General features: G+C 46.4%; 4 protein-coding genes across 5 annotated transcripts; 2 read left to right on the forward strand and 2 right to left on the reverse strand.

Moving 5' to 3' along the window:
• The first annotated feature begins 124 nt into the window (after positions 1 to 124).
• Positions 125 to 5,363, forward strand: LOC120690215 (nuclear transcription factor Y subunit A-10-like). Of its 2 annotated transcripts, none has more exons than XM_039972794.1 (6): positions 125 to 319; positions 843 to 1,229; positions 3,274 to 3,392; positions 3,538 to 3,606; positions 4,199 to 4,342; positions 4,455 to 5,363. In XM_039972794.1, exons 2-6 carry the CDS (start codon positions 965 to 967, stop codon positions 4,896 to 4,898), a joined length of 1,041 nt encoding a protein of 346 aa, XP_039828728.1. In that variant the 5' UTR covers positions 125 to 319; positions 843 to 964; the 3' UTR covers positions 4,899 to 5,363. The 2 variants fall into 2 exon arrangements, with proteins under 2 accessions (XP_039828728.1, XP_039828729.1); XM_039972795.1 differs by lacking the exon at positions 125 to 319 and adding an exon at positions 333 to 478.
• Positions 5,364 to 6,837: 1,474 nt separating this feature from the next.
• On the reverse strand, positions 6,838 to 8,464 carry LOC120690216. Its single transcript, XM_039972796.1, has one exon. The coding sequence runs from the start codon at positions 8,102 to 8,104 to the stop codon at positions 7,103 to 7,105; it is 1,002 nt and encodes a 333-aa protein (XP_039828730.1). The 5' UTR covers positions 8,105 to 8,464; the 3' UTR covers positions 6,838 to 7,102.
• A 178-nt stretch (positions 8,465 to 8,642) lies between these two features.
• Positions 8,643 to 11,434, reverse strand: LOC120690217 (putative E3 ubiquitin-protein ligase SINA-like 6). The gene is made up of 3 exons (XM_039972797.1): positions 11,285 to 11,434; positions 9,935 to 10,058; positions 8,643 to 9,626 (listed from the first exon to the last, which is right to left on the reverse strand). The coding sequence occupies exons 2-3, from the start codon at positions 10,034 to 10,036 to the stop codon at positions 8,892 to 8,894; spliced, it is 837 nt and encodes a 278-aa protein (XP_039828731.1). The 5' UTR covers positions 10,037 to 10,058; positions 11,285 to 11,434; the 3' UTR covers positions 8,643 to 8,891.
• A 4,930-nt stretch (positions 11,435 to 16,364) lies between these two features.
• Positions 16,365 to 25,204, forward strand: LOC120688211 (serine/threonine-protein phosphatase BSL2 homolog). The gene is made up of 21 exons (XM_039970404.1): positions 16,365 to 17,187; positions 18,073 to 18,133; positions 18,277 to 18,355; positions 18,653 to 18,732; positions 18,810 to 18,904; positions 19,009 to 19,108; positions 19,442 to 19,511; positions 20,065 to 20,166; positions 20,282 to 20,363; positions 20,868 to 21,047; positions 21,662 to 21,926; positions 22,035 to 22,275; positions 22,427 to 22,597; positions 22,849 to 23,087; positions 23,308 to 23,392; positions 23,486 to 23,584; positions 23,682 to 23,881; positions 23,966 to 24,041; positions 24,131 to 24,266; positions 24,345 to 24,481; positions 24,571 to 25,204. The coding sequence occupies exons 1-21, from the start codon at positions 16,782 to 16,784 to the stop codon at positions 24,655 to 24,657; spliced, it is 2,991 nt and encodes a 996-aa protein (XP_039826338.1). The 5' UTR covers positions 16,365 to 16,781; the 3' UTR covers positions 24,658 to 25,204.
• Positions 25,205 to 26,758: the final 1,554 nt, after the last annotated feature.

Genomic DNA, 26,758 nt, shown 5'->3' on the forward strand with positions numbered 1-26,758 from the left:
AAATACAAAGTGAACTAAACACACCAGCACCAGAATCTGAGAAGAGAGAGGGTGACTGGGTGGGGAGACTTTTCCAAGCTAGTACGTTTTGAACCCTTCCGCTCTGTGCCCACACTACCATTACCATCATCACCTTCTCTCTCTACAGCTATCTTTCTCTCTCCTCGCTGTGTGCTACTGTTGTCCTCTAGCGTCCATTATTAGGCGGCCTCCAGGCGCTGGGATGCGAGTGGGCTTGCTTGTTCGCTCGCTGCCTCTCTCCTCCGTTGCGCTCATGTGTTGGTGCTTCGCCTGCCTCGGCCTGTTCTGAGTTCATCAGGTAACCGCCGCTGCCTTTCAGTGCTCCTCCCCATGCAAATCCTTCTGCCGCCCTCTGATCGATCTCGCTCTCGCCAACCCTCCCTCCTTTCCATGCTCCTCTTGGTGTGCTGCTTCGTCCTCCCCAGAGGAAGGCCTTGCTGAAAACTAATTTCCTTTGGTACTTGCTGGCTTGCTGCTCCTGTCCAATCAGTCTGTTTGCTTTCTTTTCTTGGGTTGACACTCTCTTGGCTTCATCATTCTTGATGCATGCTTCTGTAGCTTACCCCTGCCCTTCAGGGTGTTTTTCTTTCTCATCGGATTGATGCTCTTCAGTTCTTGTTTTATTATTGTTCGAAAAAAAAGTTCTTGTTTTCTTGTGCCCAGGAGCTTCCCCTTTGAGATTCCGTTCTTGCGGAATCCCCCACCTGTTTTTATTTTCCCCTTACATTTTCTTGCTTGTTCCCACCACACCTAGCAATCATTTTAATAATAGCATTTCCACATCAACCTCTCTAATCTGTTGTTTAATTATTCGCCCACAGGTTGTTTGCTGGATTCTTTAGTATCCCATCAGGCCAAGGATCCTGCGAGAGCTTTGGAGCCAGAGGGTTGTTGCCTCCGTCTTGGGTGAGGCTTCAGTTTCCTTTGACGAGGCAAGGCGGCGATGATGAGCTTCAAGGGCCACGAGGGGCTTGGGCAGGTGGCCGCCGGGAGCCAGGCCTCCCATGTTGCGGCCGGAGCCCCACTGCCGTGGTGGGCGGGCCCCCAGCTGCTGTACGGCGAGTCGGCACCCCTGTCGCCGGAGGAGACGCGCCGGGACGGCCAGTTCCAGGTTGTGCCGGGGGCTCAGGGCGGCACACCGGATCCGGCGCCGCCGGCTGCCACCAAGAGAGGGAGCCCTGAGGTCTTGAAATTCTCTGTGTTCCAAGGTGAGTTCTTTTTTTTGTTGGCTAAGTTTATGGATTTGTTGGGGAATTTCTCTTTTTCTTTAAGAAAAAGGATGAAATGCAAGATTTTGGCATGTTGCTGTTGGATCTATGCATGCTAGTACTCGTCATAAATTGTCTAATTGCAATATGATTTACCTCAAAAACGTTGGAAGATAATATGCCTGAACAATAAGCTTAAGAATCCATATCTATGTAGCTTTTGCTTCTTAAAACCGCTCTAGGAATGCTGGGTTTTTTCCTCCGAATACGAAACGAGGACTACCCATTACTTCGTCAAGAGAGCAGAAGGAAGTTTCAACATTTTAGAAGAATTTTTCGCATAATCTTAGGTTGTTGCAATGTAACATGAACTGTATGTATTTGCATAAAGAAAGACATTGCTATATATATATATGTCACCTGTCATGCCAGAGGGCGCAATTAGTAGGATTGTCCATTGTTTTGGGCCCATGCGTCCGTAGTACCATTCTCTGAGTGGCTCCTCTACTTTGATGCCGCTGCCGACTGTTCTATTATTGGCGCCTCCATTAGGCTATCTCCGACTATTCCCCCTCTCCAACTCCTCCCAAACGTACTATTTACTATATTTTACTATTTCCCTCCAAAAGATTTCTCCCCCTATAACTCCTTCTCTCCAACCATTCCCCCCATATCTATTCCCTCTATATACTATCACTCATTAACTAACTATTTATTTATCGTTTTTGAATTTAAAAAAATCATACAATATTTGTACTATCATAATACGCATTATCATCATGTTACGGGGCTCAAACGAGATTAATATCATGAAGAAACGGTGTGATTAGAATATAGGGGGAGTTTCAACTCCCCCACCCTATATATGAGGGGAGTTTCAACTCCCCCCGTATATAGGGGGAGCTTTGGAGGAACCGTTGGAGAGAATTTCCCCCCAAAGCTCCCCCTACGTAGGGTGGGGGGCGGTTCCCAGGGAACCGTTGGAGCAAGCCTTATGATCTGTGGTGTGTCCCTCTCACTACTGCAACACTTTTTCTGGCTGGTTTTTGTTGATAAAAACCGAACGATAAATTTTACTAACAGCCTCAATATTGCAACACCTTTTTTTTATAAAAATATATTGCAACACTTGCCGATCAATTTGATTACAACTCATGGCTGCAAGCTTATCTGTGAGAAGTTTTTTTAAAAAAAAAACCTATTTCTTAGCCTTGAGTTACCATAACGAGACAAAACAGCATTAGAGAGTTAACACTTAGATCTGTCAAACTCTCTCCATCCATGATAAGCTTTCGTTGATGAATTTGGCATTGTAATGGATTATCGGCATCTGTGGGCAGAATATGCTGCCTCTTGTTTTGTGGGCTGCGCTGCAAGGCACTTAAGATGGTCTATTTAATTCATGAGCAAAAACTAAATTATTCTAGACAGACATATGGCCTATGGCACACGTTTGATGGTTAGTCAACAACTATCCAATTTTAAACCATGAAATGGCTTTCTCTGTGTGTACGATAGACTAGCTGGCTTTATTTCCAAAAAAAAAGACTAGCGGCGCACACCGTAATGGAATTCAGTAGCCCTCTCAGATTCCATGAGTAAAGTACACGTCCTTCCAACCATAGGAGTTCATTGTATAATATCTAGCTTGCCATCTGATTTTCCTTAGGTATTACTATTAGAGATTAGGATGCATCAGTATCATAATATTTTTGTCTAATAATCTAGAACTGTGCCTAGATCTGTTGTGACTTCTTGATCTGCATCATTTGGAACATATGTCCAGTTTAGTGGTTAGGAAAATGACCCGTCATGAATGCCAACTTTTGAAGGTTGGTGACTGACCACCAGACTTGAAAATAGGAGTCAACAAAATGGTATTTGTCCACCTTGTCTGAACTTGGAATATCTATGATGAGAAATTTTTATATTTTCTTTATTTTGTGGTTGAGTGGATTTTCAATCACTCAAGAAGAAGTTTTACTATCTATTATTTTGGAAATCACAGGACTGCTAACAGATTTCTGATTCTAATGATGTTCAGGGAATCTGGAGTCGGGTGGTAAAGGAGAGAAAAACCCAGAACACTCTACCACTATCGCGCTGCAGTCACCATTTCCAGAATACAATGGCCGTTTCGAGATCGGTCTTGGTCAATCCATGGTAAGTTTATCCTTTCATCTTTTCTATTTTGAAATTAACCAATTTTAATACCCAAAATCCATTTTTGGGATTTCGTCCTTAGTAATTTGTCGACTGGCTTCTTCGCAAAAATGGACAAATATCCAACTGACTACATTTCTTTCAGGTCCCTTCCAATTATTCTTGTGATGACCAGTGCTATGGCGTGCTTACCACTTATGGAATGAGATCAATGGTATGTTTTATTTGTTTTTTTTAAAAAAAGAGAGAGTATTACAAAACTTCTATTTGATTGACTCCCTAATTGCACTAGGACAAAGAAGGACTGATATATGTAAATATTGAAATATTCTCATGAAGTTTAGATCTAGCAATCTCACACAAAGATTCTTGTTTATCAAATTATGCAAACCACACATGTTCCTGGTAGCTAGTATCACCATTGAATTTACATGATAGGTTCTGCTGCTCAAACATGTCAGCACAAAGTTCACCTATGCTCAAACTCTTTTTTTTTTGTGTGTGATCTCATCCATGGGTGGTAACTTGAAATGGCAAAAGATATTTGACTTAACCCATGGAACTCAGAACTTGTATTTTTCCCTCATTGACAGTAAAAATGATGAATTCTACATAACCCAACGAGTAAAAAGAGCATGTAAAAAAAATTTAGGAAGACTGAAACTGATTGCAAAATTGAAAGAAGGGCCATGACCCTTTTTTTTTCCGGTTGCCGGTGCAATAATAGAGCATGCTTTATCGTGTTCCACGGATTTTTGTGACCAATTGACTTCCTCTGATGCACCTTTTCTTTCCTCGTAATGCAGTCCGGTGGGAGGATGCTCTTGCCACTGAATGCACCTGCTGATGCACCCATCTACGTGAATCCAAAGCAGTACGAAGGCATCCTCCGTCGCCGCCGCGCACGCGCCAAGGCCGAGAGAGAGAACAGGCTGGCGAAAGGCAGAAAGGTGAGGAGCCTGGAGCCCTCTTCTTTCAACTAGCCCTCGCCAACATCCGAAGCAACATTCCCGATCCACCCATATTTTCACGGTCACCATCTCTAAGCCTGTCAACCTGCAGCCGTATCTTCACGAGTCTCGCCACCTCCACGCGATGCGCCGGGCAAGAGGCTCCGGCGGGCGCTTCCTCAACACGAAGAAAGAGGGGGGTGGCGCGAACGCGAACGGCGCCGGCAAGACGGTGTCAGCGCGCCTCGCCACGTCTCCTAGCACCGAGCCTCCACGGGTGCCGGAGCTCGGCAAGGGCAACAACGGCAGCAACCCGCGCTGCCACTCCCGGAGCAGCGTCTCCAGCCTGTCCGGCTCCGAGGTGACGAGCATCTACGACCACCACGACGACCACGCGAGCCGCCACCAGTACGGCGGCATGGAGCCGCACCTCCGGGCGCCTTCCTTCTTCACCCCGCTGCCGGCCATCATGGACGGTGACCACGGCGGGGCTGCCACCATCCCCTCCTTCAAGTGGGTTGCCAGCGACGGCTGCTGCGAGCTCCTCAAGGCGTGAACCGAGGAGGAGGGGATGGCTACTCAGACGGCCGGCCTTCGCCCCGTTGGCTGGCTGTCTGTCTGTAGGCAAATCATTCTTGGCTGTTCTGCAATGGGTTTTGAACCTCCTCATCACCTAGCTACCTACCCATGTCCCTGAAACTCGTACAGTGCTGGGTTTCAGGGGTCCTGTGATGCTGGAGCTCCCCCATATGCCTGTAACATAGTGTACCCAAAAGCACTGCTGCTTGGTACTGCTTGTTGATAGCAGTGTCTCAGTACGTAATTCTGTGATGTCAGGTCGATCAGTGTCTGAATAATTGAGGTGTCGGACTTCACAGTTGCTCCAGTTCTCGGATTGGAGGTGTGTCTGGGTCTGTTTGAAGCTTTGAGGTCTGAAACTTTGTGCTCGGTGAAGATACTGTGCTTAATGTGTAAGTTTGGGACCCGTTCTGCTATCATGTCGGTTGTTGCAGTTGATGCATGTGGCTTGTGTTTTAGGTAGCATGTCTGCTGCCTCTGCTAAGTTAGTACCGGAACAAAGAAAATTTAGCCTTTTTTACAGAAATTTCAAGTTGCACAGTTCACTCGAAGGATTTGAGTTCTTTTAAAACATTGGTTTGAAACCTTTTTCTTGGAGAGGTCAGCGGAGGGGGCTAGTGTTCCCCACCTGAATTTTTTCCACGGATGCCGGCTAGGCCGGTAATGGAGGGTGCTAAACACCTACAGAGCGACCTTGGGCAGGTAATTAATCCAGAGATTATAGCAGGGGTTCAGGAGAGGAACACCGTCAGCTTCTCTGCTCGAGGCCCTAGCTTCTCTGCCGCAGCAGTGTCGGCCGGCACGCCGAAAGCAAGGGCCGGCCCTTCGCCTACAGGATGCAGTTCGGTGAGGCGGAGCTAGCCCAGGCGGGAGGCTCTGCCGGCCGCCCATTGCACATTTCCACCACCAGGTATTCATCCATACTCTGAGCTCTGGTTTGCCCTTGCTGTGCCGTTCTATTTTGCAGTTTACTCTCTTCAGTTCTTTTGAGCCGACCGAATTCCACTGATTTGAAACATGGTAGTACTTGCTAAGAATCTCAAATTCCCAATCCAACCTTTTGTTGCAGTTCACTGTATTCAGTTCCTTTTCATGATTTCATCCAAACCTAATTTCACTGAATTGGGATATGATTGTTAAACAATCTTACTGTATTTCAGAAGCCATGAGAGCATGGGTGAGCGCCTGAGCGGTGACGACTGAATCTGGACAACGAACATCTGTTGTTCAGGATAAAGCGTCCTTCAGAAATCAAAAACTAGCAAAGAAAAACGGAAATTGGAGGGTGTTATCTTGGGATCACAGGTATCTCTGTACTATGCAGTATAGATACTTGGTCTGCAGTGAGATTCAGATTCCAAAACAAATAGACAAATAGTTGTTGTCTAACGTATTTCAAACATCCCATATTTCCTTGGCATAGAGGGTTATGTAAACTAAACTCCTATTCAAAGTATATGAATTCACAATTAGTATAACAAGAAATTGTTTTACCTGAGTCAAGAGCAAAACGAACATAGAAGGTACAATAAAGCTTACAGTAAAGTAACTTCTTTTTCAAGAAAACATAATCAAACTCAATATGGATTTGCATGTACAGAGCATTAACCATAAGTTTTTATCTAACCGGCGGAAAAGCTGACTCATATCAAGAAGTAAAGAAAGGTCCACAAACAGATCCAAATCAGAAACGAATCAAACAAGTCACAAAATTGAGACAAATCAAGCGAAGTTGCAAAAGGATAGCAGCTGAAATGTAGATGCACAAACAAAATCATAGAAACTTATAACAATTGGATTTAGTGATTGGCAAGCACTAATAGCTGACCAGGATGACTGGCTATTGTTAAACTTTAACTAAGCAGAAGATCAGTTTCTTTTCTTTCTTTCTTTTTTTGCGAGTAGCAGAAGATCGATTTCAACATCAAGTAATTTGGAGCCATCAAATCATCAGGTTATTAAAGCATGAGATGTCTGCATAATTTGCCAGAGTTAGAATTCGTCTGGCAACACCTATAATTTGATTTCACCAAAAAGAATCACATCTTTCATGTAGAGAGAGCAGAGATCTATCTCCCTCGCCGGCTACCAATCAACAACTGATTCTCGAAAGAAGAAATGAAATGCACATCCTCAAAGTCCTCACCAAAAAATTCAAGCTGCTACCGCCTTTTTACCCAATCAGGCTGCAGGATCTCTGCTCTCCTTCTCCGAGAACGCCACCTCAGCCACCTGCTTCTCCTTGCCTTTCTCCGACGGCGGCCCTGCTGCGCCGGCCGCCTGCTTCTTTTGCCCTTCCTCCGACGCCGGCAACGAGGAGGCAGAAGCGGCTTCTTGGGCCTGAAAGGCCTCAAGGTCCGCGGCCATGGCGCGCTCGGCTCGGAGGATGGGCTCGTAGTAGTCAGGGTGCGCGTCCATGCACTTCTGCAGCGCGGCCGTGACGTCTTGGCACCGCTCCACGACGTCGACGCCGTCCGTCTCGGCCTCCGCCTCCTCCACGCACTTCTCCCACACGACGAACTCCTCCTTGCACCCGCCGCCCTTCATGAAGAGGCAGAACCCGCACTCCCCTTGCTCCTCCTCCACCTCCGCCACCTGCTTTTCATGATCTTTCTCCGACGGCAGCCCCGCTGCGCCAGCCGCCTGCTTCTTCATCCCTTCCTCCAACGCCCGCACCGAGGAGGCAAAAGCGGCTGCTTGGGCCTCAAAGGCCTCAAGGTCCCCCGCGGCCCTGGCGCGCTCGCCTTGGAGGATGGGCTCATAGTAGTCGGCGTGCGCGTCCATGCACTTCCACAGCGCGGCCTTGTCGTCTTGGCACCGCTCCATGATGCTGAAGCCGCCCGTCTTCGCCTCCGCCTCCGCCTCCCTCATGCACTTCTGCCACGCGAAGAACTCCTCCTTGCACCCGCCGCCCATCATGAAGAGGCTGTACCCGCACTCCCCTGGCTCCTCCTCCCCCTCCGCCACCTCGCCGGCGGTCGCGGAGGCATCCAAGACCACCGTCTCCGCGGCATCGGCCGACGCACCGTCCGCAACGCCGCCGGCCGGGGGGGCGGTGGCGGGGTGCTGGGGATCTTCTTTGGCTGGTGGCGCGACGGCCACCGGGGGAGGAGTAGGAGGATCGGAGGCGGCGGTGGCTGCCTCTAGGGGAGGAGGGGGAGAGGAAGAGGCGGCGGCTCCCATGGCACTAGGGTTTTGGGGTCAGATCCCGGCGGCTGTTGCGAGGAAGAAAGCTTAAACCCTGCTTCGCGAAGCCGAGTGCGTCAGACAGGAGTGGGCCGAAATGAGGGCAAGAAGGGGTACCCGCCGGATCGGATCGATCTTTGGAGAAAGAGAGTCCAGCCCATGTCCGGTTGTAACAGCCGCCACGTTCTGAATTCTGATAGAAAAAATCTATCTGCTTCTCGTGAAGATAGCTTCTTCAGCTTATGGGGAAAAAATGCTTCTTCAGCTTATGAAATGGTGTAGTTTGTCTCTTTTTTTTTCGAAAGACCCTGTAGTTTGTCTCTGACCTATACAGGGCAAATGGTGATCTGGTATTCTGCTATATTCTCCAATTGTACATGTGGCGTGTGTATTTTATCTGGTATATAAACTCTTGATTGTAACCAGCTTTTGTGCTGCTACATTTGTATGCCGCTTTTGACATTTGAGGGATGTGAAACCAAGAACTTCTGGTTCTGGAACCGCTGGTCGAAATTAGATTTGGCACCAAATAACATGATTTCTGACCTTCTTCAGTATCATACAGAACAGGATACAGTAAGCTACAGAGATCTAGTACGGTGTCAGATATTTCTACGAGAACATGAATGAGGACCACTCGGCAGAAATTCAAGTATACTTGTCAAATAAACCATAGTTTGCTTAGACATCGACGTGTCCATACTCCAGACGAAGATCCCAACCTTAAATAATTATTATAAATCTACAATAGAAGGGCACTGCCTAGATCATCCCATGGATCGAATCAAGCATCACCGAAATCTTCTTCCTCATCTTCATCCTCGTCGTAGCTCTCATCATCATCATCCTCATCCTCCTGCTCGTCGCCGTCTTCATGCACCAACTTGTTATCTATGGTGGTTCGGAGAAACATACCAATGCCTCCATACTTGGACTTGGGCACGACGCAGAAGAAGTCCTTTGGCATCCCATCAGAAAGGGATGAGCTCCTCACAGCATCCATTGTTGAGATCTGGTGGTGGCCCGGGAAGGACGAGAAGCTCATCGTGCACCCAAACCTCGAGTCCGTGGCCTCCGGCTGGATGCAGACGAGGGAGATGGTGTGCCCCAGGGCCTCCGCGGGCGTCAAGTTGATGAGGAAAACGTTGCCGTCCGGGGCGTGGAGCACGCGCGGGCCTGGCTCGAGGGGGAGGTTGAACTGCTCAAAGTACTTGAACTTCATGGACGGCCACTTGTGCTGGGTGGTGACATGGTTCGCCAGCGCCACCACTGGCCCAGTGAACCCGCAGCCAGGTTCTGGGCAGAAGCACGGCCCATGCCGGCACGCCTTCTCGTGCTTTTTCTTGTTGAAGTAGGCGATCTTCTTGGTGCATCCGTTGTTGGCAAAGCAACAAGGAACCTCAATGGATTCGACAACACGCTCCATGCCGTAGCAGCGCTCAAAGGCAGTTCTTATGCATAGGGGGCACTTCTTGAGCCTGGCGCAGCATGATTTGCAGATCAAATGCCCCACACCGCACTGCAATATGGGAATCATTAAATAAACCCTCGTGAGAGAATCTCTTCGACTGAAGCAACATGGACTTTGACAAAAGCATAGATAGTATACATCTTCTGTAAAGTGTAACCTTAATTATTCTGTTTTTGGTAGATCAATACAACAGACAAACAAATCTGATGTTCTTCAGAAATTAATAAATTGCTTTTTGGTAGATCGATAGAAGATTTCATTTTTCAGAGGGAATTGATAAAAAGACTTTGTTAGCCTGATGTTCTTAGAGATTAACTCGATGCTATTCATAATTCATATATATCTAATGTGTGTACCTGGAAAATTGGAGGCCCAAGGGGCTCATAGCAGACCGGGCAGTCCAAGGCACCCATTGCCATTCTCACTCCATCCACCTTAGTTTCCCCTTTCGGCTCCATCACCTGCAAAACCACTAGCTTGCTTGATATTGCAAGCGCAACAAACAGGTCAACATACTGTACTGACCAGAATAGTTCCATCCCTTCTTAGTGTTAGCATACATCCTTAGTGATGTGGCCACTTGGATGGAAGGGCCAGGAATCGGAATTCTGAACAGGATTTCCAAGCAATAGAATCTTATGAAAAGTAAACAAAATAACAGAAAATGGTAACACACATTCCTTACTGATTAAGCCTTCCTATTGACCCAAAATCTCACTAGCTGAAACAGCCTAGACTAGTCATCAACTCATCATTGAGCTATAAACAGTTTGCACTACTGTATCATAAGTTCATGACAGAATACCCACAGGACAACAGTCAATTTTTGTTCAAACAATTATAGATCACCACAAATCCCTTAACCAATTTCTTTAGTTGAATCACACATAGCGAACACCTGTAAGCCTGGCTGCACACAGTATGTGCAAGGACTCCTGCGGCCAGGAGGTGACCCGGACTAATGATAGTGAAGGAACATACACATAATGGCATAAGTGGCCATCTATTCAACAACAAGGTGTGCAGCATGTTTTCATTAAAGAAATTGACCCCTTTGTTAAGTGAAGTCGATAACTTTTTGTCTATACTCCTCATGGGATCCAGGCTCCAGACAAATCAAGACAAAAACTCCGTCAATGTAAACAGGTAAAGCAAGTTTGACGCAGGGATTTTATCAAAGCCAGATAAATATTGGAAGTGATCCTGTTCTTCCGATGCAGAGATAATCATGCCATGTTCATATGAGTATTACATTGGAGTGATTTTTTTCGCGCCCGTGCCGGGGCACGTTTTTCATTAAGAGGAAATACATAGCAGTGATTGGCACTAGGAAACAGGAACAAGGTCCAGTTCAAACTTTCTGTGGCAAGCCGCAAGCGTATGGTACCTTGGCATAATTTCGAACTTAAGAGTAACAACTACTCCCTTTCGATTTTCTCCTGTTGAGAACAGGAACATTTGGGTTGTTTTGCTCCCATGTCCTCAGGCTCCTACACAATGCTCCTAACACCAACAACGAAAATCCCTTCGCAGTGCGTGTATGCTGTATTAGTACCATGGTTTAAGCGATTGTATGCTAAAGATTCGACACGGAAGCATACGAATACTGTTAAACTCTAGTTCCGCGAAGCATAAACCCTAACGACTAACCGTAGGAACCGCAGTACGAGTCCTGAGAGGAGGAGGGAGCCAAATTGTTGCCTCACCCGAAACACCTGGTCGCGTCGAACGATGAGGCGCTGCTGGGAGTGCTCCGTCGCCGGCGAACCCTTCTCTCTCTACTCCACCGGGCGGGGCCCTCCTCCTTGTTTTTTTTTTTTTGAACCTCTATAAGCGCTCCTTGTTTTTTTTTGTTTTTTTTTGACTCGTAAGCGCTCCTTGTTGATCGGCTTTAATCGGAGCCCGAGGAGGGGAACGGACGGGAAGCGGGCTATCAGTTAACGGAGTGGAGGAGTGGGCCAGAGGAAATGGGCTTGAATTCGGAAGGCCTCTGCCCGTTGCTTTCGATGGGCCTCAACATTACGGTTTGCGCCTTCACGAGAGAGGAGGATGCGAGTGTTGCTACAGTGACATCGACTGACGCACTGCTTCATTCAAGTGTAGTAGTACCTGTTTGTTTGGCTGTTTCAGATAGTATATTGCCACTACTCGTCTACTGTACTCGGTAGGCAGTACGGCAGTAGGTCAACAAGACTCAAGGAAAAGGTCAGCGGCTACATTTGTCCCACCCCCCTACAGTTCTAGCAAAAAGTAAACCCAACCCAACACTTGGCGCTGACGTTGGAACGAGATCCTGTGTAGTAACGCTCTTCGATTGCACTATGCAATCATCGCATCCGCGCCGTCCGCACCAATCCAACGGTGACAAGCTCCCCAAGCGCTCCACCCTTCACGCACTGCACCTCGGCCCAACAACAGCCTGGCCTATTCCGCACCCACGGCGGCGCGGCCCCGGCGCTCCCCGCGCTCCTCCGTGAGCTAAGCTCCACCGGGGGAGCCGCACGTGGGGCTCCGCTGCAGGCCGGAGCACGCGAAGGAATGCACAGCCCCCCGCCTGACGGAGCACGCGGCCCCACCCGCTGGAGCTCGCGGCCAGAGCGCGCAGAGGAAGGAGCGGCCCCACCCACAGCGCGCATCCTGCTGCGCATCGCCATGGCTACCGCATTTTCCTGTTCTTGTGAGAGGTGGCAGCAGCGACGCCGGTGCCAGCCAGCCACGCGCGAACGTCCGACGGCCGGGAGCTTCTGCAACTGAAGTTCATGGCGCTGACCAATGCCAGCACCCAGTACACACCGTCCAGCCTCGACCGGTTCAGGTCGTCGGGCAGCCACCCCGTGCGCCGACGAACAGCGACGACGAACGCCGTGCTCAAGTACGACCCCGCGGCGATGAACAGCGGCGACATCGCGGTGGCCGTGCTCCACAACGCCATGTTCCCCAGCAGGTGCAGGCGTGCAGCGCCTCCTCCGCGCCAATCAGCGCCAGCTGCGCCACCAGCCACATCCTGCCTTGGAGTGGTGGCCGGCGGGAGGCCCCGAGGAGCACGGGCGGCGGCCGAGGCACGCGGCACGGTGTTGTCGAACGCGGAAGACGACGACGGAGGGGAAGAAATCGCGAGCAGAGATGGCCTGGGATCAGATGGGCCGCTTCATGGGCCATTTTTGTGAGACTGAGGCGCTTGGGATGCACGATCTCCGTTGGTTCGCACTCGACGGTGCATATTGTGATGACTGCAGAGTGCTGTCGGAGAGAACGACTGCAGAGGATCTCGTTCCCTGACATTGGCTTTTTCCATGATCTTATTTTTACTGTTTGCTTCAACCGCCGCCATGACGGCTAGCAACAATCATTCGGAGCCATGGTTTGTTTGGTCAGTACTAGGGCCCTGTTTGGAAGGGCTCCCGCCGGCTCTGGCACTGTAGCGCCACTGTAGCACGGGGCCGGCGGAGCCACCCAAACCGGGCTTCGTTGAACAGTGCGCGATGTCAGTGAGAGAAGAGGGAAGGGAGAGTGTGAAGCCGCTTCAATAAACAGTGGTGCTACAGTATTATTCGTAGAGGAGCCGGAGCCGCTGAGAGCCCCAAACGGGGGTTAGAACGGCAGCTGCTGTATCCCCCCTCACGGCCTCATGAGTCACCGACTGAACCGGCAGTACCTCCCAAGTGACGCGAAAAAGGTAACCGCGATACATGCAAGTTGTCTGGCCGGCAGCCTGCTGCCGTGCTGCCTGCCAGCAGGTTGACCTCGTCAAGCAGCGGGGGATCGTCTGCGGCCGCTACCGCGGCGACCAGCAAGTCGCCCCGGCCATGCCTGCTTTACCCGAGCGCCCACGCGGGGGGCGAGAGGGGGGCGTCTATTCATCGCCCTCTGCGATTGGATTTCATCCATTCGCAGAGGCCGAGCGCCCCCGCCGCCGACTGCCTCCCCCGGCTCCGGCGGCCTCCGCCACTGCCTTCGACCGCCGCCGCCGCCGCTAACCAAGGTCGCATCCCCGCCCTCCCCCGGCGCCACGCCCCCGCCCGGGCTTCCCTGCCCCCCTTCACACTCTTCTAAGGCCGTCAATGGCCAGCGCCGCCCCAAGCCCCGGCAACCCCAAACCATAAGGTCCGCCGCCGCCCTCCACCACCCCGGCCGTTGGCGACCTCGACGGCGGCCGCTCCCCTCACCAACCACCCCCTCCCCCTCCCCCTCCTGTAGCTCGCAACCGCCGCCGCCCAAACCCCTACCCCGAAGTCCGGCCGCCGCGCTCGCCGGGGAAGAAGCACAGTAGCAGCGGCGCCTTCTGCGACAGCACGCATCGCACCCGCGCGCGCGATAAATAGACGCCGCGGGGGGCGGGACCCGCCCGGCGCGCCGTTGCCAGCCAGCTGCGCACCATCCCCCGCTGTCCTGCGGCATGCGTGTCCCTGTTCCCCGTTCCGTGGGAGTGGGACGGCGGTGGGCCGGGCGCCTCCAGGCGGGGGTCCTCGCATGTTTTCTCTGGGATTCGAGGGTCGGAGTGAAAAATGTAGCGATCGCGGCCCGTCCGGCGCCGCGACGGCTGTCACCTTGGTTCCCTCGCACGCTCCGTCGGCGGCCCCGTCGTTAACGGTTGACGGGATTTTGCTTTGCGCTTTTCTCTCTCACTCGTTTATGTTATGTGTGCTGGAGTGAAGCTTTTGCAGATGCGCCCTCCGATTCTCACGATGATCTAGCCCATTGGTGACAATGCAAAGGGCGCATTTTAGCGAGTTTCCTCCGGCCTAGCTCAGTGGGCTAGAGAAACTAAAGCAAGTGACTTAATCGATTCTTGTTCTAGGTTATATAGGGGAAGAAAAAGGAATGGCTGCATGCATGCTACAATAACGCGTGCGATCGAGTCAAAGTGGTAGCATTATGTGACAAGAGATCGCAAGCCCGCAATATTGTATTCTCGCTGCGGTGTCCCTTTTCTCGCAAACAGGTTCTTCAATAAAGTACGAGAAAAAAAATACGAGGTGAAAATCCTTTGAAAATACCACATTTTGGTGCCCCTAGCCAAGCAACTTTGGCGTAACTTCCATTTTGGTCGGTAGCTAAATCCACACTAGGTGCTTAGCCAAGTTCTTAAAGAGATAGTGTTACGATAACACTAAGTACCGCTATATAAGTAAATCTACAATGCAAACTAGGTGCTTGAATAGGCTCAGCACCAGTGCAAATTTAAGCATCATATCCACCTTTTTAAGCGCAATGTACAATAGTGTAAAAACTGCTTTTATCATTAAACACCTTCTCCAAGCACACAATGTAAAGATGTTGAGAGAGAGAGAGAGAGAGAGAGAGATGTGTGACGAAGTATACTTATATAAAGAGTCAACTCATGGGAACATCTATTTTTCATATTATATCCATTTATCTATGCTTCGATAGTTCATTCTAACTCTAAATCCTCCGGATCTTGGCTATCTAGGCAAGTGCAGACCCAAGCACTAATGTGAGCATCCATATAGATATACTACCAAAATCAAATGGTTCAAACTTTCAAAGGCTGTTAGAAAAAAGGTAAGAAAAAAACTCCCCAAAGTGCATGGCCAAATGTCGACTTTGTACCTGGCCAAAACATTAGCATACAGTCATCCAAGAGTCTCGATATTTTGGGTCCACTAACCATAACAATGGTACGTGTATAGCTCAATTTCTGTGTCTGATCCAAAGACACTTATCTGTTAAGATTTTGGAGTATCTTGACATCGATGTCATGTGATGATGAAACAGGTACATGTAGATGCTTACATTTATTCATACTCACTCCCTCGGAGAGACTCAATAAGCAAATATCAAGATTGCCAAAATCACTACAGACACATGCTATCAGTGGACACGTCACATACCATTGAAAGAATAACAACAGTCAAATACTAAAATAAATAAATCTAGAAAAATATGAACACTCTTGCTGACTCGAGGATTTGAATACGGGTGGATAGGTTGCCATACCCAGCTGCACAATTCACAAAATCCATACAATTTTAATAGTGATAAGATACAATTTATGTGTGAGTTTAGAAAAAATAATGCCATGATTAACTTGATTTATAAATAAAGAAATACGTAGTAGATCGATGTCATGTTCTATGTAGAATTCTTCTTCTTCTCACAAGTTCGTCAACTCATTCACACTCTTTATGAATGACAAGTCATCATCAGTGAATCATTCCCAAAACACAATTAGGGCGCGTTTGGCACCGCTTACAAGAGCTTCAGCTTCGTCGCTGTAGTGACACGCTAGCTTACTGTAGCGAAGCCGGGCGAAGCGACCAAACCCTGGCTTCACCGGCTTCTCCCTTCTTTACGTTGACCGTAGGTGAAGCTCGATAGCACGGCTTCGATAAAACAGTGCAGTAGCACAGTGAAGCACAGTCCCGCACAGTTCCAGCGAAGCTGTAGCTGCGCCAAACGCGCCCTTAACCTCACTTCTGGTCCCTACTGCTACTACTGTACTAGTACTCCAATTGTACCGGCCTCGTAGGCTTCCACCCTTCGTAGCAAGTGGGGTCGCGCGCAATCACGCTCAATCCGCTCGGCACCTCAGCAAGCAAGCGCGGCTTGCATGACCACGTACTGGCACTCTGACGCCGCGTTATCCGACAGCAACGGCAGCACGACGCCCACGCCGGGCTGCATTTCGAAAAAACGGGCCAAGCGCGGGGGCGGAACGGTAAAACCGCCCCGAGCAAAACCAAAAAAGACGTTGCTAAAATTTCCTTTCCTCCCCAATTCTCCCACTCTTTCTCTCTTCCACCTCGTCCTCCCGTCGCGGCCCGTCTCCGCTCCAAACCAAGCGCGAGGGGCCCCGTCCACCCCGCAGCGCCCCGACTCCCTCCCAGATTTGCAGGTCGCCCCCCGCGAATCCCCCGAATTCCCTCGCCCACCGCGCGCTGCCCGCGGCCTCCGGAGCGGAGCGGCCCCCCCCCCCTCCTCCACCGCAATTCCCGAGGCGGGGGAAGCCTTCCTGCCTTGGCGCTCGCTCCTCTCCTCGCCTGTCTGCTCCTCGTGATCGGCGCCGCGGGGCGAGGCGGAACGCGGGCGAATCGCGCTGCCGGGTGCCGGGGGGAATCTAGGGTTCGGGCGATGCCGGCCGCGTCGTAGGGCGGGGGTCCCTGCCTGCGTCGCCGGCGCGCGCCGAGATCTCGGGGCCTGCGAACCCTAGCGTGCCCCGGGGAGGCCGCTAGCTGCTGAGGAATGGACGTGGACTCGCGCATGACGACCGAGTCCGACTCCGACTCTGACGCGGCGGCCGCGGCCGCCAGCGCCGCCGGCTCGGGGTCGGGGAGCGAGACCTCGTCGTCCGCGCCGTCGACGCCCGGGACACCCGGGACGCCCGCGGCGGCCCCGAATCCGGCGGCTGTAGGGGCTGCGGGGCCGGGGCCGAGGCCGGCGCCCGGGTACACGGTGGTGAACGCGGTGATCGAGAAGAAGGAGGACGGGCCAGGCTGCCGGTGCGGGCACACGCTCACGGCGGTACCGGCCGTCGGGGAGGAGGGCACGGCGGGGTACATCGGACCGAGGCTGATCCTGTTCGGTGGTGCCACCGCGCTCGAGGGGAACTCTGCCACGCCGCCGTCCTCTGCTGGGAGCGCGGGGATCCGTATGCCTCTATCTCATGGCTTATGCTTTCTGATTTTCGAACGTTAAGATACCTTGTCTCGTGGGTAGGGCCGTCCTGGGCATGCTTTTAATTCAGTTAGGATCTGTTCTGGGCTGAATTTGGGATGCAATGTATTTTGAGCAGCTTTGGTTCTCTTGTTTATGGAGTTCAAAATTTCATTTTTGACCTGGACTTACAGGCCTAAAGCTATTTGTCCAAAATTATTGTTGTATTTGTGGGGGCTGTCATTCTGATCTTGTGGCACTTGAAAGTTGTAAGATGGTTTCATCTATTCACGAAGTAAAAGTAAATATGAAGCCATCATGCTATTTAGATGCAAATTCGATCAGGTAGGAATACATTAAAGCTTTTCTAACGAATTGAATTGAATTTCAGTGGACAAAACTGTGAATTCATGTGCTGTTTTGTTATTGCAATGCTGTTTTATGTATACATTAAATTGAGCAGTACTCCACCTGATAGTTTGCTTTCATCATGCTACTAGCTAAAGTTTTTGGATGCCTATAGGTTATGATGATGGTTCTCTTCAAGGAATATTTACTTTTCTTGGAACCACGTTGGTTGTTATCCAGGGTGCAGTTTATCACTTTGTGCCTATTCTAGTTTCCTAGCACAATAGGGTGGGCAGGTTAGAAGGCGTATGGAGCTGTTTCACGATTGGCACTGGTCAGGAATTTAAAGGATTATTTGTTCTTTAGGTTACCAATTAGAAACTTTCTGCAACTTACAAAAGGAATTTAGTTGCCTGGATGTTTACATTTTACTTCAAAAAAAGTGAATGATATCTGCTGCTGATGTGGAATGCTAATTTTGTTTCCCTGCCAAATATAAAGGTCAGTTCCTCACTGATGTCTTCCATTGCAGGTCTTGCTGGCGCGACAGCAGACGTCCATTGTTATGATGTGTCATCAAACAAGTGGAGCAGGTAGAGTATTACCATATCGATTTTGACCTTTTTCTGCATCTAGAAATTTAGCATGCTACTTTAGTTGTTTGTCGTTTAGGGTAGCATTGGCTGTATTCGGGAATCTTCAAATGTTTCTTCTAACCACAACAATACCGTGTTAGGCTCACACCACTTGGCGAGCCTCCTTCACCAAGAGCTGCACATGTGGCAACTGCAGTGGGAACCATGGTGGTCATTCAGGTATTACTTTTCTTCTACTACTGGTTGCATTGTTTTGCTGACTAGGTTGGTGTCGAATCTATCATTTGTTACAAACAGTTCTCTTGCCTATTATCATAAACAAATATTTGTCATATTCTTTAAACTTGTGCCCACCTTATTACCACATCAATCATAAGCAAATCCAGTTGAAGTAGCCATTAGCCAGTAGTTGATGCCTGATACACCTAGCAAACTACAGTTTTAGATTGTTAGATACTGTTTTCATGAGTGTGGACACAGAAATTTCATGTCATTTATATTCTTCTTACAATTCAGGGTGGAATTGGCCCTGCCGGTTTATCTGCAGAGGATCTTCATGTTCTAGACCTTACGCAGCAACGACCACGATGGCACAGGTGATTAACATTCTCCACTGACTTGAGTCTAGAATTGCATTTCTTTTATCAGTTCTAAGGTTGTTACACATATGCAGAGTGGTGGTACAAGGACCTGGTCCGGGTCCACGATATGGTCATGTGATGGCCTTGGTCGGGCAGAGATTTTTATTGACTATTGGTGGAAATGATGGTAATGCACTGCTCCCTTAGACATTTGTAAAGTTTCAAATATCGTTTTCCTGTGCTAAGACACGCCTTGAATGGTCATTACTGGAACCGTTTGCATGTCTTTAGGGAAGCGACCTCTAGCGGATGTATGGGCTCTTGATACTGCAGCTAAGCCATATGAATGGAGGAAACTTGAACCAGAAGGTGAAGGACCGCCTCCATGCATGTAAGTATGCTCAGTAGGAATAGAAACTTAAATTGAGTAAGAATAATGTATTTGCTCACCAACTTAAAACTTCATAATATTTCCATGGCAATGAATTTTACTGCAGTGACCATCTTATGCCCTGTTGCTTTATAAGTTCTCTATGAGAATATGTGCAAGTCAATCTGCTATTATTTTGTACAACACAGGGTAAGCTTGCTTTGGCAGTGTTAACCACCATGTTGCGAATCAGCTTGTGATCCTACCTCTGCATGAGTTCACATTCTTTCAGTGTTTTTACTGCAAATTGTTAGTTTGATGTTCTCTGTTTTCCTGTGTGGTGCTGTTGTTCAGGTATGCCACTGCAAGCGCACGCTCTGATGGTCTCCTCTTACTTTGTGGTGGGAGGGATGCGAATAGTGTGGTACGTAATTGATATTTACTGAAACCTTCTTCCTAGAAAAAATGTTACTGTTTACTAAGTAATTAGTGTAACTGCTTCAGAAAGCAATACCTGTGAAGTTTTTGTTCTGTTAACATTTAGATTCACACCATCCTGACAAGGTTTCATTCCTACGTCTGAAGTTTTATTTTTTAATGAAACAGTAGCTACAGAAGAAGCAGACACATCAAATGGGAAATGACCAAAGTTGTACTTGTCGACCTGAATTAAGAGGAAACTAAATCAACTACATATGACACTTAGTTATCCTGCAATAATTCATTTGACTAGTAGCAACCTTTTCTGCCATTGGAAAAAAGATTTATGTCATGGAGATGTCTATTTGCGTGAATTGAAAAAAGCATAGTAGAAGAGCTCCATTGTTTGTATGCAATGATCATTATGTTATTTACACAAATCATTACACATAGTTCTATAACCTAGATATAGCAGTCTATTTGTCAAATGTCACAGTTTCATTGATTTGGTATTAAGTACGAGTTTTATTTTTATATGTGTTTTGCAAAACCTACAGCCCCTATCAAGTGCATATGGTCTTGCGAAACATAGAGATGGGCGCTGGGAGTGGGCAATTGCCCCTGGTGTCTCTCCATCATCCAGATACCAGCATGCAGCTGTAAGCTTTTTCTCAGTCTTATTAATTTTTATACGAAGCTTTTTCTCAGTCTTATTAATTTTTATAAGTCCCCACTGTGGTCTTTGTGTAATGCTTGCTATTTGTTATTCATTAGGTTTTTGTCAATGCACGACTTCATGTGTCAGGAGGTGCTCTTGGAGGTGGGCGGATGGTGGAAGACTCCTCGAGTGTTGCAGGTTCTGGTTTTAAAACCTTGAAGTGACTCACATTTTATGTATCAAGTTGTGAAGTACCTTCTGAAAAATGTACTGTGCTGCCATCATTCACTGAAACAGCCATCAAATGAGTCCATTCATTCCAAGCTCAATCAAGTATCATGCACCATATTCAGTTCATTTTCTTTTCAAACACATATAAATTAGTGCTTATCTCCTGCTGTTAGTTTTGTATACCCATTTCTGTTAAATATCTGCATTCTAGATGTACTTGAATATCCCAACTACTCTAGTTACTTTTAACATTTCATTCCTAAACCACTTGCTAATTGTATCAATACGTTGTCCTGTATTCTTTTCTGTTATCTCTTATGGTGTACTGATACAACCTACTACCATTTCAATCGTCTTGCCTTGTTTATATATGTATTCACATAGTTACTACAGCAGGTTAACTACTTACTGTCCCAATCTATTGTAGACAATGATCTTTTTTTTAAGCTTGTGCTATTCGAATTGTTTCAGTACTGGACACTGCTGCTGGAGTCTGGTGCGACACAAAGTCAGTTGTTACAACTCCCAGAACAGGAAGATATAGTGCAGATGCGGCAGGTGGTGATGCTGCTGTTGAGCTTACACGACGGTGCAGGCATGCAGCAGCTGCTGTTAATGATTTAATATTCATTTATGGAGGTTTACGGGGAGGTAAGATAACTTAGTCTTCCATGTTTCATATCTGATGTCGAGTATCATTGATGATGTCACACATTTTGTATGGTGATCATTGATGTGGTCACTTGTTGTATATTGTTAAAAACAGATTATTGTGAATTGACCATGGTCTATTAATTTAGCATTACACTGTGCAGTGTGTTGAGTTGACTTTTACAGGGTTATCAATTGTTTGACTTTGAGATTCTAATTGTTTGTGCTCTTGTTTACATTAATACATACCATCCTTCTATTTCAACTCTCTTCCATGATATGCCATTTATCACATCAAGTTCACTGGACAAAAATAAATAAATAAAGTTTGTGTTCTTGAAATAAATGGCTGCCAAAATAACCATGTTAACATTTTCTTTATTTGGGTGGTTGCATGCTTTCGAGTGGATATTGTGTTATAGAGTGGCTACTACATCTTGAGAACTTTGTTTAATTCACATAATTATCTATTTCCTGCTTTTGCTGTATTCTCTACTGTTCAGTTTCTCATTTTGAGTAGTAATGATCGCGTTTATAATCTTTCCAGCATTGCATGATTTGGTTTGATGCACTATTTCTTATTGGTTGCTAACCTCATAGAGTTGGTACTGTAGGGGTACTTCTTGATGATCTTCTTGTGGCTGAGGATCTTGCTGCTGCTGAAACAACAAATGCTGCTAATCATGCAGCAGCAGGTGCAGCAGCTACAAACTTGCAAGCGGGACGAGCACCTGTAAGGTATGAGGAACGAACAAGACAAACGTCTACGGAATCAGGTCCTGATGGTGCTGTAGTTCTTGGGACTCCAGTTGCACCTCCTGTAAATGGAGACATGTATACTGATATCAGCCCCGAGAACGCCGTGTTGCAGGGACAGAGGTACATATAACTACTTTTTATGAGTTTGGAATTGTGCTGTTTCACGAGCTAGTTAATATTATTTTCTTTATAGCTATTTCATTATGATGAGTTTAAAACCCTACACAGGAGACTAAGCAAAGGTGTGGATTACTTAGTTGAAGCATCAGCAGCAGAGGCGGAGGCAATCAGTGCTACATTAGCTGCTGTGAAGGCCAGGCAAGTTAATGGTGAGACGGAGCACTCGCCTGACAAGGAGCAGTCTGCAGACTCAACATCAAGCAGCAAACATTCTAGCCTCATCAAACCAGACGGTGTTCTTTCTAATAACATGACAGCTCCACCTGGAGTTCGATTGCATCATAGAGCTGTGAGTAGAATACATGTTGCATCTTGTTTTCCCGTTTATGTTTTCATTTGGCAATTTAATGCCATGTGTGTCTCTAGATTTTATCACCATCCTAGCAGAATTTATTTGCATGTTTGCATCACACTTTATTTTAACATTTTTTACCTTGCAGGTTGTGGTGGCTGCCGAAACTGGAGGTGCCTTAGGTGGTATGGTCAGACAGCTATCAATTGACCAATTCGAAAATGAAGGTAGAAGGGTCAGCTATGGCACCCCAGAGAATGCAACTGCAGCAAGGAAGCTACTAGATAGACAAATGTCTATTAACAGTGTTCCTAAAAAGGTACTTTCACCTTGTCACTAGCATAATATACTTTCACAGAATAATAAAGTAATGCTTGTTCAGGTAAATAGTAAATGTTTTGTGGCTTTATGCGTGATAAATGATTAGAATCCTAGCTGATCGACTGCTTTGATACTGCTTATAGTGGCATCTAATGAGTTAGAATTTCCAATGCTCGTTAGGTGTTGAGATAGATGAAAGTCAGTTACTTAAACACCTGTTCATTTTGTGCGTGTCTACTATCTATCTAGGTAATTGCATCTCTGTTAAAACCTCGTGGCTGGAAGCCTCCTGTCAGAAGGCAATTCTTCTTGGACTGCAATGAAATTGCAGATCTATGTGACAGTGCTGAGAGAATATTTTCAAGCGAACCAAGCGTTTTGCGGCTTAAAGCTCCTGTTAAGATATTTGGTGATTTACACGGACAATTTGGAGACCTAATGAGGTTGTTTGATGAATATGGTGCTCCTTCGACTGCAGGAGACATCGCGTAAGTGTTTCTTTCATGTGATAACCAAAATGAGTCACTTCTGCATCTTTAGTAGTTAATTCTTGTAATTTATTTATATGCCACTGATCTTTTATCATTCAGTGTGCCTAAATGACTGAACTCTTGGCCCATGTCATTCCTATAGTCTTGACTCTGGATGGAGATTTTTCTTCTCTTTGTGTCTTCAGCTCATTTTTCATTTTTTTTTCTTAACATGCAGTTACATTGATTATCTATTCTTGGGAGATTATGTAGATCGTGGCCAGCATAGTTTAGAAACCATCACTCTTCTTCTTGCATTGAAGGTATCATACTGTGTGCTTGCCTTGAAACTACATAGACTTGTTTTGATGCAGTATTCTGGTTAAGGTGTAAATTCAAACTACCGTGTATTTCAGGTTGAATATCCTCAAAATGTACATTTGATTCGTGGAAATCATGAAGCTGCAGATATCAATGCTTTGTTTGGTTTCCGGATAGAGTGTATAGAACGAATGGTAACTACCTTTTGTGTACTGCAATTAACAAAATCACCTACTACTAGTCTTTGTGTGTGTGTGTGTGCTTATGTTGATATTCTTTGCTCAAAAATAGGGTGAGAGAGATGGTATCTGGACATGGCATCGAATGAATAGGCTATTCAATTGGCTTCCTTTGGCTGCGCTTATAGAAAAGAAAATCATCTGTATGCATGGTGGCATTGGTCGGTCAATCAACCATGTTGAGCAGATTGAGAATCTTCAAAGGCCAATTACAATGGAAGCTGGCTCGGTTGTCCTCATGGATCTTCTGTGGTTAGCATTTTCAGCAACTCCTCCAGCTCATCCTTTCATAATGCCTATTTATTCCAATTCATGATCTTGTTCTAATTTTTACAGGTCTGATCCAACAGAGAACGACAGTGTTGAAGGACTGAGGCCCAATGCTCGGGGCCCTGGTCTCGTTACATTTGGGGTTGGTGCTTTTCAGTGCATATGTTTTGTATGTCTTTTGTCCGTAGAACCCCTTTGATTTTCTTGTGATAACATTTTTGTTGTTACCAGCCTGATCGTGTCATGGAGTTCTGCAACAACAATGACCTTCAGTTAATTGTACGAGCACATGAATGTGTGATGGATGGCTTTGAGCGCTTTGCTCAAGGCCACTTGATCACTCTTTTCTCTGCTACAAATTATTGCGGTGAGAATCTGTCTTATGACGATCTGCTTTGGATATCTTGGCTCAGTATACAATTTGTTGACATGGATGCACACACAGGTACTGCAAATAATGCTGGTGCAATCTTGGTTTTGGGTAGAGATCTTGTGGTCGTTCCAAAACTAATTCATCCTTTGCCACCTGCAATTACATCACCCGAGGCATCACCAGATCATATTGAGGACACATGGATGCAGGTAAACACTAATAGCAGATTTATTCCTTGGCCAAAGAATTTGGTGCTTCAGTCCACCCCTTAACACCATGACCTGTGAAATGAATTCAGGAGCTGAATGCTAACAGACCACCAACTCCGACCAGGGGCCGTCCCCAAGCAGTAGCTAATGACCGAGGCTCTCTTGCCTGGATGTAGTAGATTCGCCTTACATTGGTTGGGATCCATATGAAGCCTCAGTCAGAAGGATCTTGCCATTTTCATTTGTGTTCGGCAGAGAGGCTGGCCCACAGCCAAATATTGATGTACAGGGAGCAGAGCGGACTAAAAAGCTATTAGAAGGGAGCTTTGTTTACGACAGCGCTCCCCAATTAATTTGACTGAACACAAATAGCAGTGCATATAGAACTCATCAGAAGATCCTTGGGAGGCTTCACTTGTATATACTCAGCTGGGTGGATAGGGGATGGCGGTGTATGATGTGTTTTTTTTTGCATCCAATTGGAATGGCAAAGGCAATAGTGTTATTGTACTAGGTATTCTTTCCTTTCTCTTTCTCCGGGCCTAGAATTTTCCTCATGTTGCAAAGTGTTTTTGAGTTGCCACAGGGATTTGCCTGGCGGGGTCGCAGTCCAGTTATCGGGTATAATAGCCCTCCCAACCTATGTAATTTCAGTCTGATGCTGATGTGTACAATTTTGTGTTTAAAATTTTGGGTGGCGAAAGGAGTTTGCGGTTTGATTTATTAGAGGTGAAAGAGCTGATACTTGCCATCTTTGATGCTCATCGTTCCTTCGGGATCAGTTGTTCCTCCTAACAATGTTGGCTTAATCCTTTATATGTCCTGGCATGGTAGTTAGTATGTTTCATGAGACATCGCGAAATAAAAATAGAATCATACAAGCTTTCCAATGGTTTTATAAAGGGTAAAGTCTGTTTTTCAACCCTTAACTATCACGATAGTCCGATTTTGGCCCTTGAACTACGAAACCGGACATCCTACACCTCCAACTAACGAAACCGTTTGAAAAACAACCCTGGCTAAGCCAAAGTCAGTTTTGCTACAGTAAAATTTCCGAATTTCTAGAATTTCACACCTCTCTCAATTAAATAATAAAGAAAGCATAGTTAATATTGTCTAAAAATTATGATATTTTTTTGGGAGGTAGATCAAAAGACAAGGAATTTATATTGGCTAGATGTGATACATTAAACATAATGGAATTTGAATTATAAAATTTTAAAAATAGGTAGAATTCAAAATTCCTTGAATTTTTAGGTCAGCAAAACCTATGATAAAAATGCAATAAAAATATGATAATTCATAATTTTTTATTTAGTTTAGTTAGGTACTTTTTATTAGCCCAAGTTCTATAGAAAATTCATAAATTAAAATTTGAGGAATCAAATTTGAATCAAATTTGAGCGTTGTGAAGGAATTCAAAAACTTTCATAAAAACTTGGGCCAACAAAAAATACGTTATTAAACTAAATAAAAAATTATGAATTATTATATTTTTAGTTCATTTTTATCAAAGGTTTAGCTGACCCAAAAATTGAAGAAATTTTGAATTCTACCCATTTTTAAAATTTTATAATTCAAATTCCATTATGTTTAATGTATAACATCTAGCCAAAATAAATTCCTTCTCTTTTTATCTACCTCCCAAAAAAATATCATGATTTTTAGACAATATTAACTATGCTTTCTTTATTATTTAATTGAGAGAGGTGTGAAGTTCTAGAAATTCGGAAATTTTACTGTAGCAAAATCGCCTTTGGCTGAGCTAGGGTTGTTTTTCAAACGGTTTCGTTAGTTGGAGGTGTAGGATGTCCGGTTTCGTAGTTCAAGGGCCAAAATCGGACTATCGTGATAGTTCAGGGTTGAAAAACAGACTTTACCCTTTTATAAATGATAAGATGCGACCACGTATACAAGGGCGACTACTAATAGATATATATAATAATAGGGTGGTGCAGCACCGCCACCGTTGTTTCAGAACTTAATTCTTGCCCCTGCAAAATATGGAATACAAAAAAAATGTATGGTACCATTTCACCGTGAAGCCTATTCAGGGCCTGAGCCTATTGTTGTCTTTTACCTATATATGCCATTATAAAAAATAGCAGTTAGCTGTTTGCTAATAAAAAGTTTCCTCGCATCTGTGTACCATTGCACAAATTTTCTTTTACCTAAACGTCATTCCGTCAACTTTTCTCTATCGGTGTCAAACAGATACGTGAAATAACTATTTTGACCTTAAATGGGTCCGTTTGTCATTCACCTAAACTTTCTTCT

Source organism: Panicum virgatum, chromosome 9N (genome assembly GCF_016808335.1).
Source record: "Panicum virgatum strain AP13 chromosome 9N, P.virgatum_v5, whole genome shotgun sequence".
NCBI classification, from domain to species: domain Eukaryota; kingdom Viridiplantae; phylum Streptophyta; class Magnoliopsida; order Poales; family Poaceae; genus Panicum; species Panicum virgatum.

What these genes read in the sequence shown, in the direction of transcription:
- LOC120688211 (XM_039970404.1), top strand. Translation starts at nt 16,782, where the DNA reads ATGGACGTGGACTCGCGCATGACGACCGAGTCCGACTCCGACTCTGAC. An exon ending in CTCTTCTTCTTGCATTGAAG is followed by an intron (nt 23,393 to 23,485) that starts GTATCATACTGT and finishes CGTGTATTTCAG; the next exon opens with GTTGAATATCCTCAAAATGT. An exon ending in GTCCTCATGGATCTTCTGTG is followed by an intron (nt 23,882 to 23,965) that starts GTTAGCATTTTC and finishes TAATTTTTACAG; the next exon opens with GTCTGATCCAACAGAGAACG.
- LOC120690216 (XM_039972796.1), bottom strand. Translation starts at nt 8,104, where the DNA reads ATGGGAGCCGCCGCCTCTTCCTCTCCCCCTCCTCCCCTAGAGGCAGCC.
- LOC120690217 (XM_039972797.1), bottom strand. Translation starts at nt 10,036, where the DNA reads ATGGAGCCGAAAGGGGAAACTAAGGTGGATGGAGTGAGAATGGCAATG. An exon ending in TTGGGCCTCCAATTTTCCAG is followed by an intron (nt 9,627 to 9,934) that starts GTACACACATTA and finishes CCCATATTGCAG; the next exon opens with TGCGGTGTGGGGCATTTGAT.
- LOC120690215 (XM_039972794.1), top strand. Translation starts at nt 965, where the DNA reads ATGATGAGCTTCAAGGGCCACGAGGGGCTTGGGCAGGTGGCCGCCGGG. An exon ending in GAAATTCTCTGTGTTCCAAG is followed by an intron (nt 1,230 to 3,273) that starts GTGAGTTCTTTT and finishes AATGATGTTCAG; the next exon opens with GGAATCTGGAGTCGGGTGGT. An exon ending in CTTATGGAATGAGATCAATG is followed by an intron (nt 3,607 to 4,198) that starts GTATGTTTTATT and finishes CTCGTAATGCAG; the next exon opens with TCCGGTGGGAGGATGCTCTT.